Source organism: Aquarana catesbeiana, linkage group LG12, assembly GCF_042186555.1.
Source record: "Aquarana catesbeiana isolate 2022-GZ linkage group LG12, ASM4218655v1, whole genome shotgun sequence".
In the NCBI taxonomy this organism is placed as follows: domain Eukaryota; kingdom Metazoa; phylum Chordata; class Amphibia; order Anura; family Ranidae; genus Aquarana; species Aquarana catesbeiana.
In genome coordinates, this window is record NC_133335.1 from 38,958,688 (window position 1) to 38,971,488 (window position 12,801).

The 12,801-nt window shown below is 42.8% G+C and overlaps 1 protein-coding gene across 2 annotated transcripts in view; it reads left to right on the top strand.

Annotated features, from left to right (window-relative positions):
- The window catches only part of MAP3K3 (mitogen-activated protein kinase kinase kinase 3), a 52,312-nt gene that overhangs the window by 24,777 nt on the left and 14,734 nt on the right, over positions 1–12,801 (top strand). The window contains exons 4-10 of one of the 2 annotated variants that reach the window (XM_073607599.1): positions 6,819–6,918; positions 7,336–7,449; positions 8,905–9,022; positions 11,137–11,270; positions 11,530–11,603; positions 11,693–11,760; positions 11,859–11,954. In XM_073607599.1, coding sequence (XP_073463700.1) covers positions 6,819–6,918; positions 7,336–7,449; positions 8,905–9,022; positions 11,137–11,270; positions 11,530–11,603; positions 11,693–11,760; positions 11,859–11,954 — 704 coding nt within the window. Of the gene's footprint in view, positions 1–6,818; positions 6,919–7,335; positions 7,450–8,904; positions 9,023–11,136; positions 11,271–11,529; positions 11,604–11,692; positions 11,761–11,855; positions 11,955–12,801 lie in introns of both variants that reach the window. The other variant, XM_073607598.1, reaches the window with a different exon arrangement.

Below are 12,801 nucleotides of genomic sequence, written 5' to 3' on the forward strand. Positions count from 1 at the left end.
CGATTGTCGTAAAAGAGTCAGCACTGTGAATCTGGCCTGTCACTTTGAACTAAAGATCTAATGTATCGTCTACACACACATACAAATGAACTGTTGAGAAGATCCTCACACCTTGTTCATCAGCAGTATCGTTTCTTATGAACTTTCCTAGGGTAAGCAGTGGCTGGCAAATGAACATTTAGGGGTCTATTTATTAAATAAAAAAATAAAAAAAACACTGCTGTCACAAACAATCAACCTATTTTGCCTAATATGTTTATTTCCTATGGTCATCAGCTCCATCTAGTGGCCATAATGTAGTATCTTCCTGAAATACCACATTTTGGCCACCAGATGGAGCTGACAATCATAGGAAATAAACATATTAGGGAAAATATGGGTGGTGTTCAAGGCTGCCTTTTGAAAACAAATTTGTTTTCCTATATGGGCTATGAAATGAAAACTCAGTAAACTCCTTGAATATTCTGTAATTGGCACCGCTTGATGAAATTTTTCAACCTTCATCATCTATCAAAAAAAAAAAAAAAGGATGATGCCATTTTACCTGGACATGATCCTGTCCTACTGTAGTGTTTTCCATCAGAAATTTGACATTCAAGAGTCTATAATAGAAAAAATTATAATTACAATTATACAAGAAGCCCGGATGTTAGACAAAGTATGCAACCAAATAACAGATTGTTTTTTAATGGCACACACCACTGTCATTAAACACTGAAGTTCACCTCTTAGCCTTGGTACACACTGGATCCAACTTTGAAATCCTGCAACTTCATCTGAAGTGGTACAATTTCAACGTTGCATGTCGGTGTGACTTCAGGTGTGACTTGGATGTCTATGCAAGTCACACCTGAGATCGCAAAAGGTAGTGCAGCATAGCCCACAACTGTCCCTGATTTCGAGGGACTGTCCCTAATTTGGAGCAATGTCCCTCTTTCCTCCTCATTTGTCCCTCATTTTGGTCTGATCTATATAGTTGTACATAAAATTAACTTTTTTTCTTTCAAAAAGTATTTCCCAGTGCTAATCCTTTTATCCAATTTCTAAATTGCTGAATTTGTACATTTCAAAAGCCAATATAAAGGAATAGTAGTGGTAAAAAAAAAGCCCTTGTGGATTTAATTAACTTTTTTTTTTTTTTTTGGTTAATTCTCCTTTAAGGGGGGTGTGGCAGGGGGGCGTGTCCTATGCCTACATGCATTTGCTAGTAGGTGTCCCTCATTCCCATCTCAAAATGTTGGGAGGTATGGTGCAGGAACTACTCTCAAAATCTGTTGCACCAATTTGAGCGGTTCCATTGTGCACAATAGTGTGCGAACGCAGGCTTAGGAGGCAGTTCACACCACATGCAGTCCAGTGGGGTTTTTTTTTTTTTTTCTGCATCAAACACATTGGGGGTTATTTACTAAAGGAAAGTCCACTTTGCACTGAAAGTGCACTTGGAAGTGCAGTCGCTGTAGATCTGAGGGGGACATGTAAGGAAAATAAGAAACAGCATTTTAGCTTGCACATGATTGGATGATAAAATCAGCAGAGCTTCCCCTCATTTCAGATCTACCCCTTAGATTTAGAGCGACTGCACTTCCAAGTACCCTTGCAGTACAAAGTGGGATTTGCCTTTCGTAAATAACCCCCATAGACAGTAAGTTTCACGGATTTGTGGGCAGCACAGTGGTGTAGTGGGTAGCACTCTCGCCTAGCAGTAAGAAGGGTCACTGGTTCGAATCCCAACCACGACACTACCTGCCTGGAGTTTGCATGTTCTCCCTGTGTCTGCGTGGGTTTCCTCCGGGTACTCCGGTTTCCTCCCACACTCCAAAGACATGCTGGTAGGTTAATTGGATCCTGTCTAAATTGTCCCTAGTATGTATGAATGTGAGTTAGGGACCTTAGATTGTAAGCTCCTTGAGGGTGTAGGGACTGATGTGAATGTATAATGTATATGTAAAGCGCTGCGTAAATTGACGGCGCTATATAAGTACCTGAAATAAATAAATAAATAAATAAAATTTCAATGGCAAAGTTCACACCAGTACTACAGTCTACAAAAGTAGAACATGGTGCATTTTTTCTGCATGGAACTCCACTGGAACGCATCAAAAACGCACCGGAATGCATTGCAGCAAAAAAAATAAAAAATGGAAACCTTGAAAAAAAAAACCTTACTGGACTGCATTGAAAATGCATAAAAACGCACATGCAGAAACTCATCCGGACTGCGTTTCTGTGCTGTGAACCAGCTCTTAGCTCTTTTTCTGCTATGCCCTTCTCTCCATTTTCTTACCTCAGGTGGCTGGACCATTTTTTTTTTATTTTCCGATTTAGGTTTCACTTCTTTTTTTTTTTTTTTTTTTTTTTTAAACTTCCTGCTTTGAGAGTTTGGAAAATCCTCCCCCAAAACCATACATTTTTTGAAACCAGTAGAAGGAAAAGACGGTGCTGGTAATTGTGTACATCCTGCAATGTTTATCAAATCAATGCCACATTTGTATTGAATGGCTGCCATCAGCGGCTGATCACAGCTGTGTATTAAGAGAGTCCCTTCTGCTATGTCTTCATGGTTAGTGAAAGGGAGATTGAGTGTGTAATAAGAGAATACAGTGACAGTAAGGGGTTACTGAGTTGGCTTGTTGTAGGTGACCCTATTTCCCCCTGTAACCCTTACAGCGGTGGGCAGCAGCTCTGCTTTTGCTCATATCCAACATAGTTTTGCGGTGTGTAGAAATGCATCTGGTTGTGTAGACATCCACTGAAAGCAATCAGTTCTGTAGTTATTCTGTTTTATCACCGTCTTCCCCCTCCAGTACTGATGTTTCCTGTGGAATAGCATTGTATGCAAATGCCAATAGAGAGGCAGTGGGACAGGCTTTCTGCTGGTTTTATTTAGTGCTTTTCATGCAGCTCTGTGCAGAATGGTTCTCAGCTGTTTGGCAATGTGCAGAACTAAACAGACTGTTCTGGACACTGGAAATGCAATTAAAGTGGAGTTCCACCCTAAAAAAAAAAAAATCATTAATGTGCATGAAATGAATTTAAAAAAAAACATTTGGAGAATTTCTTTTTTTTGTTTTTTACTCACCTCTTAATGCCTGTTGCTAGGGGGTCCCTCGTAATCTGCCTCCTTACTCACCTCGGGCTCCTTACGTCACTTCCCTCGGCGCCGGAAGGGAGATCAGCTCTGCCCCCTCCCTCTAGGCAATCATCTTGGACACGTCACAGGTCCCAGATGATTGCGCGGCCAGTCACGGCACGAGCATGCGCAGTGGGTGCCCGGCTGTGAAGCCACAGCCAGATGCCCACAGGTAAAATGCCGGCGCTGCCGAGTGGGGCTTCTATCCTCCGCATCGCTGGACCCTGGGACAGGTAAGTGTCCGATTTATTAAAAGTCAGCAGCTGCAGAATTTGTAGCTGCTGACTTTTAATTTTTTTTTTTTTTTTTTAAAGCGGAACTCTGCTTTAAATAAGCTGCATGATCAGTAAAAGCTATACTGTAGGGGAGGAAAAAAAAACATCTGAAAAATAAAGGCTTAATACATTCCTGTGTGGTGGGGATGCCTTGGATCATCACTGTATTTAAGAGCTCGAGCAAGAAGAATTTTCCACATCCAACCAGGGCCGCTGATAAGGCAGTACAGCCAGCCCTCCTGGATTGGCACCGGCCCCATCAGTTTAAAAGGGGGGACACAGGCACTGATCAGTACTTTCTTATTGCAAACACCAATCCACTTCTGTCTCCCACTGCAGTGCTGCCAGCTTCTCCTCCTCTCCCTCCCTCCAGCTGCACTGGAAGGGGATTGGTCGTAGCGCATGCGCCCCTCTATGTGCTGTAGAGCTGCACAATTAATCGTTAAAAAATTGTGATCTCGATTCACACCCCCCCCCCCCCCCCGACGATCTCTATTGCAGAGTTTGCCGATTTCTTTTAAATAACAAGTGAAGAGACTTATCTGCTCACTCAGCTGTCAAAAGAAAACATCCAGGCTGTCTGCCAAGTTTTTAACAACATGTAAATGCAGGAAGTTTAACCACTTAAAGTCTAAATCTTTTTCTGACACTTGTTTCTCAAGTTTAAAATCAGTATTTTTTGCTAGAAAATTACTTGGGACCCCCAAACATTATATATATTTTAGCAGAGACCCTAGGGAATAAAATGTCAATTGCTGCAATATTTTATGTCACACTGTATTTGCCCAGCGGTCTTTCAAACACAATTTTTTGGGAAAGAATACACTTCAATTAATTTAAAAAAAAAAACGGTAAAGTTAGCCCAATCTTTTGTTGTTTTAGGCCTCATGCACACGGACGTTTTTTACAGCCGCTTTTTTGAGCATTTTTTGCAGCTTAAAAAGGCCTGTCTATGTTAGTCTATGGCTTCATGCCCACCTAGACGTTTTTGAGCTGCAAATGGCATAGGCGTTTTTAAGCTGTAAAAAAAACCCAGGACCAGTGGGTTCTGAGAGACGTTTTTCAGCTGTAAAAACGCTCTAACGCTAATAAACGCTCAAAAACGTCATTCACCAACGTTTTTTAACGTTTTTGAGCCATTGAAAAAATAAATAAATTTGAAATAAAAAAAAACCGCTGACGCAGAAAAACACTCAAGAACGCTAAAAAACGCTATTGCAAAAACGCTGAAAAAAGCTGTAAAAAGTTAAAAAAAAATCACTACAAAGATACTGGCGTTTTCATAACGTTATTTTAACATCCCGTGTGCATGAGGCCTTAATGTGAAACATGATGTTACACCTTGAGAATCGTGATCTATCTTTTAAGCAAAGAAATTGTGATTCTCATTTTAGCCAGAATTGTGTAGCTCTAATCTGCTGTCAGGGCCCCCTTGTGTGCCCCTTTCCCCCGCAGAGCTGCCAGCTTCCGTCCTCTCCCACTGGCAGCTGCTGTGGGCACACGGGGATGTCACTTACTGGCCCCTTTCTTTCCTGAATGAACACTGTGAGCGATCGGTACCAATCACTCCTGTATCCATTCATCACGGAAGCATAGTAAGCTGTGTTTACTATGTTTCAGTTTGTGAATGAGCAGGAAGCCTCAGAGCGCTTCCTATTCATTCATCTGTGCAGCTGAGGCTGTAGAGAAAGGGACTGATAAATCTATGTCCTCTGTCACTTTCAGCCGGGGGGGGGGCTGTTAGGTAGGCTGTTTGGGGCCCCCGTGATTTCTAGCCGCAGCTCTGCATCCAACACAGTATCGGGTGATGGATGCCAATTCCCCCTCTACCAGACCAGACCTCACTATAGGACACCATTCCAGGTTTCTGGACACTTAATTCAACCTGAAAGAGAAGCAGTGCTGGATCACATACCCATTGGTCTGCAGGGTATAGTGCCATAAGGATGTTACAGCACAAGCTGTTTTGCATTTTTAAAAGGCAGGGGCTTTTTAATTGGGGCCACTAGGAGCTTTTAGCCATAATGCTCTGGTATACACAGCATATTCGCACGTTATGGCAGACATACCTGGCAAGTGATCCCTTCCAGTGCTGGTCACCAGCACTGTCCGCTTCTTCTGGGTTGTGACTCTTCAGCTGCTTGGTTGGTGAGGTTGAAGTGACATCACTCCTGCACATGGGAATCGCATCACCATGGCACAAAGCGGTACTCGCAAGTGCGGCTCAGTGTACATAAATGCTGACAGGCAGGAAAAAGCATTTATGACAGAAGAGATTATTAGGGTCTCTTCTGCCATAAAAATCCTACCTGCATTTTTCCTTTTCCTTTTTCTTTAGATTTGAGGGGCCAGTTCACCCCACACTCAGTCCAGTGCGTTTTTGTTTTCTGCATCAAAAGGCATGGAAAAGTGGGTCATTTGGTTTCCAATGGCATAGTTCACACCAGTGCAGTCAGTTCCAGAAAAAAAGTAGAACATGCTGCATTTTTCCTGGACTGTACTAGGACATGGTAAAACGCATCAGAAATGCACTGGAATGCATCAGCAACATACGGGCTCCCAGTACAGTGGGGGGAAAAATGAAGAAAAAAAGCACCTGGAATGCATCCGGAAACGCACCGGAATGCACCAAAAACATGCATGCAGGAACGCATCTGCAACGGATCTGGAGTGCGTTTTTGTGGTGTCAGTCAGCCTGGATTCAGATTTAAAGGCTGGCTCACACCACTAACATGCACTCCAGATCTATTCCAGATGCGTTTTTGCATTTGCGTTTTTGATGTGTTTCCAGATGTTTTTCTTTTTTTTCCTGCTTTTTTCACTACTGGGATCTGGTGCATTTTTAATACGTTTTACTGTGTTCCAGTGCAGGAAAAATGCATCTACTTTTTCTTTCTGGAACTGAAAAACCCTGGAACTGACTGCACTGGTGTGAACTATGCCACTGGAAACCATATAACCTACTTTCCATGCGTTTTTGATGCAGAAAAAAAACGCATTGGACTGCATGTCGTGTGAACTGGCCCTAAGAACTAAGAAACTTGCATACATGCTGCATTCTCTGAATCTGCGCTTATTAATGATACCTGCATTTTCATGGGCAGCAAAGGCGTTGTTTACAGACCCAGCCTGGGCATTAGACCATATCCTCTTGGCCTAGCTATGATTGGAATATGACAGGCTTTTATCATACCCCTCCCTAGATGCTTGGCACACAATTTGGGATAACGCACGTAAACAAATAAAAATGTACATAAAAAAAAAAAAACCCATACAATTGGAAGCGCACAGATATGAAGCTAGCCTAAATGATTATGTAGTACGTGTTTCTATAGTCTTTAGAGACCTCCTTTCTATGGCTGTGTGGTCTCGGCTTTCTAAATTTGTACTCATGATGGACGTTATTCTTCCAGGATCCTGCAGTTTCCTCGTCCTGTGAAGTTTGAAGATGTGGAACAGAAAGTGAAGATGGTGTTTGGCCAGCAGATGGACCTTCATTACATGAACAATGAGGTGAGAGCACTGTCAGTGTGAACATCAAACCCACCAATGTTAGAAGGAAGTTCATATGCTCTAGCCAGCTGGACCTCAGAATGCTTGTCTACATTTCCTTGTGCTTTCTTCATTCGTTTAGAATGACTAAGAGCCACAAACATTGCAGGGACAGAGCTCAACTAAACTTGAGAAGATAAGATTTTCAAAAAAGAACAGCATTCTCTCCTGCTGAATCCTGGTGTCAATGAGGCATTTTACACTCTACTCTCCTAACTAGTTAGTCCTTCAGTGGTAGCAGACTGCGTATAATGTCAGTCATTGGAACATAGTTCATGAAGTGTGCAATAGAACTGCATGTATTTCATGTTCCTGGTTATTAACTGGAAAGAAATACCATGTTGTGCTGGATCTGACCTTTTATCTGTCTTCTTGCAGCTCTCTATCCCCCTCAGAAGTCAGGATGACCTTGACAAAGCCGTGGATCTTTTGGATCGCAGCTCCAGCATGAAAAGTCTTCGCATTCTCCTCATCTCTCATGACAAGAACAATGTAAGACCTTCTTTTTTTTTTTTTTTTTTAACCAAAGGACCATTTTATAGTAATCGCTGGCATTATAAAAGATTTGATGCATTTTGAGCTTTAGGTTACAGCGACACTCAAAAGCTGAATTCCAGGAATTCATCTCTTTTGTAAAAAGTGAAGGCACGCTATGAGTTAAGTCTAGGGAGCTGCATGACATCTCCTGGGCTTTATCTATATTATTTATATCTGACAGCTCTATTGCACTCCTAGAAGACCACTCACACTGTATTTCCGGGAGCTCAACGCTGATAAGATCTAAGCATCTTCAACATTAGAGTCGGTGCAGGTGCTATGCCTGCCCCTTCTCCTTCCCAATCACAGAAGCCTTCTTCAAAAAATACAAAGGCTTCTGTAAATGGGCAAAAAATGGGTAAGGTTAGCCCGAACGTTAAGGTTTTAAACGACAACGTTATCATTTTAATTTTTTGGGCCTATGCTAGTCACTCACCATAGCCCTTTCTCCTTTCATGGATTGTTACTTATATTTTTGTGTGGTGTTTTTTCTACTTGTTCAATAAATTTTGGCTTGTTTTCTCCAGACAGTGCCTGAGGGTTTTCTGTCCTCTTAAGAGAATTTTCTCTTTGTTTTTTCTGTAAATGGGCAGCAGAGGTGAGGAGTGGGCATAGCTGCTCTGTGTGCCTCTCACAGCCCCGAGTGTCAGTGTATTGTTCCAGCAGAGCCATAAGCCTGTCAGTTATAAATAAGAGATACGTTCAGGAGATGCCATGCACCATAGTGAGCCTACATTTTTTACTAAGTGGATGAATTCTTGGAATTCTGCTTTAAAAACATAAATGTGTGCCTGTTCATGCATTTGTGAGGTCAGTTACTGATGTTGGATAAAAAGACCTGCCTCACAATCAGCAATGCAATTTATTCCAAAGATGTACGGTTGAGATTGGGGCTCTGTGCAGACCACTCAAGTTCCTTCACGCCAAACTCACCAAACCATGTCTTTATGGATCTGGTTTTGTACGTAGGGGAACAGTCATGCTGGAACAGAGGAAGGTCTTCACCAACCGCAAGGTTGTTAGTGCAAATAAGAGGTAATAATGTGGCGCTTTCTCAATATGAGTTGAACAACATAACGTGCATAAGCACCAAGAGGGTGATAAAATCAGTAACATATATGGATAATGAGAAACATGTGCAAATGGTTGCAATCACACCACAAAACTGTAATTGGTGTATGGCAAGAACATGTGCAGAGCTCACCCTCTTTATTTCTTTTGTGTACAAGGTCAATTTTTTTTTTTTTTTCTCAGAATGTTTACTGGGGCATAAAGGGTGTACCCCTCTGCACAGGGAGAGAGAGTTCTTTTTTAGCTTGGTATCCTAGGAAGTAGGACCTCTCGTGTATCCAGTCATAAGAGTTATGATAGAAACAGTCAGCAAATATTAACACATCACCTTTTTTCTAGACATCATCACCACATTCTGGGCCGCAGAAACAAGTGCGGATAAAGGCTTCACAGTCTTTGGGAGACGTGAACACTGCTTACCATCCTGCGGAGTCCCGCAGCCGTCACCTGTCTGTCAGTAAGTCAATCATAGTGGTAAATATGTTGTCATAAACTCGAGAAATCTCTTTAAAGTGATATTAACAAATTTGTCATACTTGCTCTATGCAATGGTTATGCACAAAGCAGCCCTAATCCTCCTCTTTTCGGGTCCCTCGCTGGCGCTCCTGGCCCCTCCCTCCTCCCTAGTGCCCCCACAGCAAGCAGCATGCTAGGGGGGCACCGGAGCCAAGCTACTGCTCTGTGTGTCCATTCTGACACAAAGGCGTGGTTCGGCCCCCGCCCCCTCTCTCTCCTCATTGGCTTACTGACTTTAATTGACAGCAGCTGAAGCCAATGGCACCCGCTGCTGTGTCTCAGCCAATCAAGAGGGAGAGTCCCGGACAGCTAGGGCTCTCATGCAACATCGCTGGATTGAGATGGGGCTCAGGTAAGTATTAGTGGGGCTGAGGGGGGGCTGCTGCATACAGAAGTAGAAATATGGTTATGGCTAGGTGGTTCAATTGGATACAGCACCTCATCCCAAAGTAATTGAATAACTAGTGAGTGAAGGGACAGGGGATTATAGCGGTGCTAAAGTACATAATGTGAGAAGGAGATATAAAATTACAAAATTTTATTGAACAATATTAAATACATAAAGAGAGCAATAAAATGGTTAACAACCAACAGACATATATATCGCGTGCGACCCAAATGCAATAAGGTGGGCCGGATGGAGACGGCCGTCAAAGTAAAGGCTCGGTTTCCTACATGTTTCGCCAAGGCATTGGCTTCCTCAGGGAACAAGAGCTCTAATTCAATATAAAGAGATCTGAAAAACCGACACCCAGGGGAGGCACGAGAAATGTCACCCAAGGGGGAAGGGCAGGCTGCACCGTATTTGTGCTTGCAGGGGGCACGCAGTAGACACTATTTGTTAAAAGAAAGTTGATTGGTGGAGGGGAGAAGCGCCTGTAGATGGATTCGAAGACACATAAGGGCAATTGGCAAAATTGGCAATTGATTAATTAATGACCTAATAGACTATATTGTGGGGCCTGTGACTGACTTAGGACCTCAATATTCACATGATTTGTGTATACATAAAGGATTTAGAGGTGGTAACAAGTCAATGAGTCCTGGTAAGCCATTTAGCTAAACATATGACTGTTAGGAGAACGGTATTGATAAGCTGCCTGGGGGGTCACAGATTAGGTAGTAGCTACAAGTTAGTAAATCCTGGCTGATGTGTGTAAGAGCACAAACAGGTACGTCCCTTGTCCAGCAAGGGTTTTTACATTTTTTTTTCTTAATGCATAGAATGCATTAAGATAAAAAAAAAAACCTCTGCCTTTAGAACCACTTTAACATCTTGCTGACCAAGTATGGTACGCTCCCTGCACTCCCAGCACAGTGCGTCCTTGGTGGCCAAAGTTTCTGTGCTAAAAATACAGTCACTGTGCACTCCAGCACTGTGATTGAGCTGTCAGACAGCTCCCGATCTCTTTATTAATAGGACCTCAGGGGATGGGCTTCCAATCATGTGTCCATTGTGACAGTTAATCACAGTGATAACATGATCAGGAAGTCTATCCTGTCCTCCGGCGTAAAGACCCAGTTAAAGCGGAGTTCCTCCTTCCCCTCAAAAAATTAAGTCAGCAGCTACACATACTGTAGCTGCTGACTTTTAATATTAGGATACTTGCCTATCCAGGAGTCCAGTGATGTCGGCACCGCAGCTGATGTTTTCTTCAGCTGTCGGGTGCTGCCGCCGCCACCATTGCCTGTGAGGGAACCACAGGAGGGACCCTACTGCGCATGTGCGAAGTGCGGCTGGCTCTTCTACTGCCCCGACAGTAGGGGAGGGAGGAGGAGAGGGCCGGACTTCTGATGTACCTCGCCGCGAAGAGGTCTGACGGAAGTGAGGACAGGGTATCTGTCAAAAACAGGTACCCCCATTGCTCTTTGTGTCTTTATTCCTGTCAGTGGAAATAGAAAAGGGCAGGGTGAGAAAATTGAGCAGAGTTTTTCAATCTGCTTTACAGTAGTCTGTAGTTCATGCAATTTCATGTTACATGTTTCAGATTCAGAATCAAATATGTATGATGACTTTTTTTAAATTTTGTTTCTTTATACCCTCTTTACTCTCAGGTTCACAGAATGCAGGCCGCAGCTCACCACCTCCCGGCTATGTCCCAGAGAGGCAGCAGAGGATAGCTCGGCAGGGATCTTATACAAGCATTAACAGCGAGGGAGAGTTCATCCCTGAGACCAGTGACCAATGTGTAAGTGTGGAGATTGCATGAATAATTTCTTAGCAAAATACCTTTTTGCCAATCACTCACACTGAAATCGAATAAGATTCAGCATCATTGCTATAAAATGTGCATGGGGCTTGGCGGGTTCAGGAAAATGGCTTGCATCCAATGCTTCTTACATGGCCATTTTGTGCCACAGCAGATGCATTTATTAGCAAAATACATTGGATTGCTCCTTCCCCTGGTCTTACTGTAATTTTCATCCTGTGTTGTATTTTAAAAACAGATGTTGGATCCACTGAGTAGTACAGAGAATTCCATATCTGGGAGTTGTCAATCTCTAGATCAGTCCGAGGACAGGTAATTGGCTATATTCTGTGCTGTCCTAATCATGTACAGATTCCTGCCCTAGTGCTGTGTTGTATTATGTTTTGTGTGTTTCCTCAAAGTCCCTCCTTCAGAAAGTCTCGGATGTCTCGGGCTCAGAGCTATCCAGACAACAGGGAAGATTTCTCAGGTACAAAAATAAAGCTTTGTGTTCAGCCATCTTCCTATGACAGGCGACTGATGACCATCCTATGACAGGCAACTGATGCTTTATTTCTTCCATAGCAGATCGAGAGAACCAGTTCTACGATAAAGCAGGAAAGGGGGGAACTTACCCTCGAAGATATCATCATGTGTCTGTTCACCATAAAGATTACAATGATGGTAAGTACTATGACCCCAGACGCGGGTTGTGGTCAAGGCCTTGCACCCAGATTACAGTAGGCACTTTCTTGACTATGGCTGTTGAGGGCTATTGAATCCTGTTTTGTCAGGCAGTCCAGAGTCTCTACATGTTGGCTCATCTATTTCTGTGCTTCTCTGCAGCTAGGTTTCTTTTTTTTACTAATGTTCGCTGTATTATTCTGCTTTGACTGGGCATGTTTATCAAAGCATCCCAAAGCTAGAAAGTTATAGGAAGCTGCCATTGATGGCTTGTCTTTGAAGGCGCCATCCTTCCAGTTTCACAACTTGGCAAGTCCCTGACTTGCAGCCAGTGAAGTGTCAGGCCCATGAAATGCACTTCCTTTTTGTGGGTCAGGGACTCGCCATGTAGTGAAGCCAGGATGATGGCAGCTTCCATACTGCCAGGTATCTTGTAAGCTTCAAATCTTATGACAGGTACTGGAGGACTAAAAAATGTACATCTCCAAAAGCAAGTTGACAATAGCAGGTCTCTGTTTTTTTCTGTCCTGACAGGTTTAAGTTCTTAAACTCTGATAACTTGAGCTGCAAGTTTTTACATCGGCATCTTTGTATTAAAAATAAATGCAAATTTTTGTGCAGTTCATTTTAAGGTTGCTAAAAAGAGACTGCATGTACTAAGCAGTATCACTCAGTTAACTGTAAGGAGGAAACACCGCAGCCGCACTAAGGTTTAAAAAAAGTGCATGCTTAGGATTGTTCGCTACTCTGCCAAATGATCTCTTACTCTTTGCACTTTTCAAAACTATTAATAAAAATGATTGAAACAGAAAAAAATAGCATGAACTGTCACAAAGGTAAACCTGTC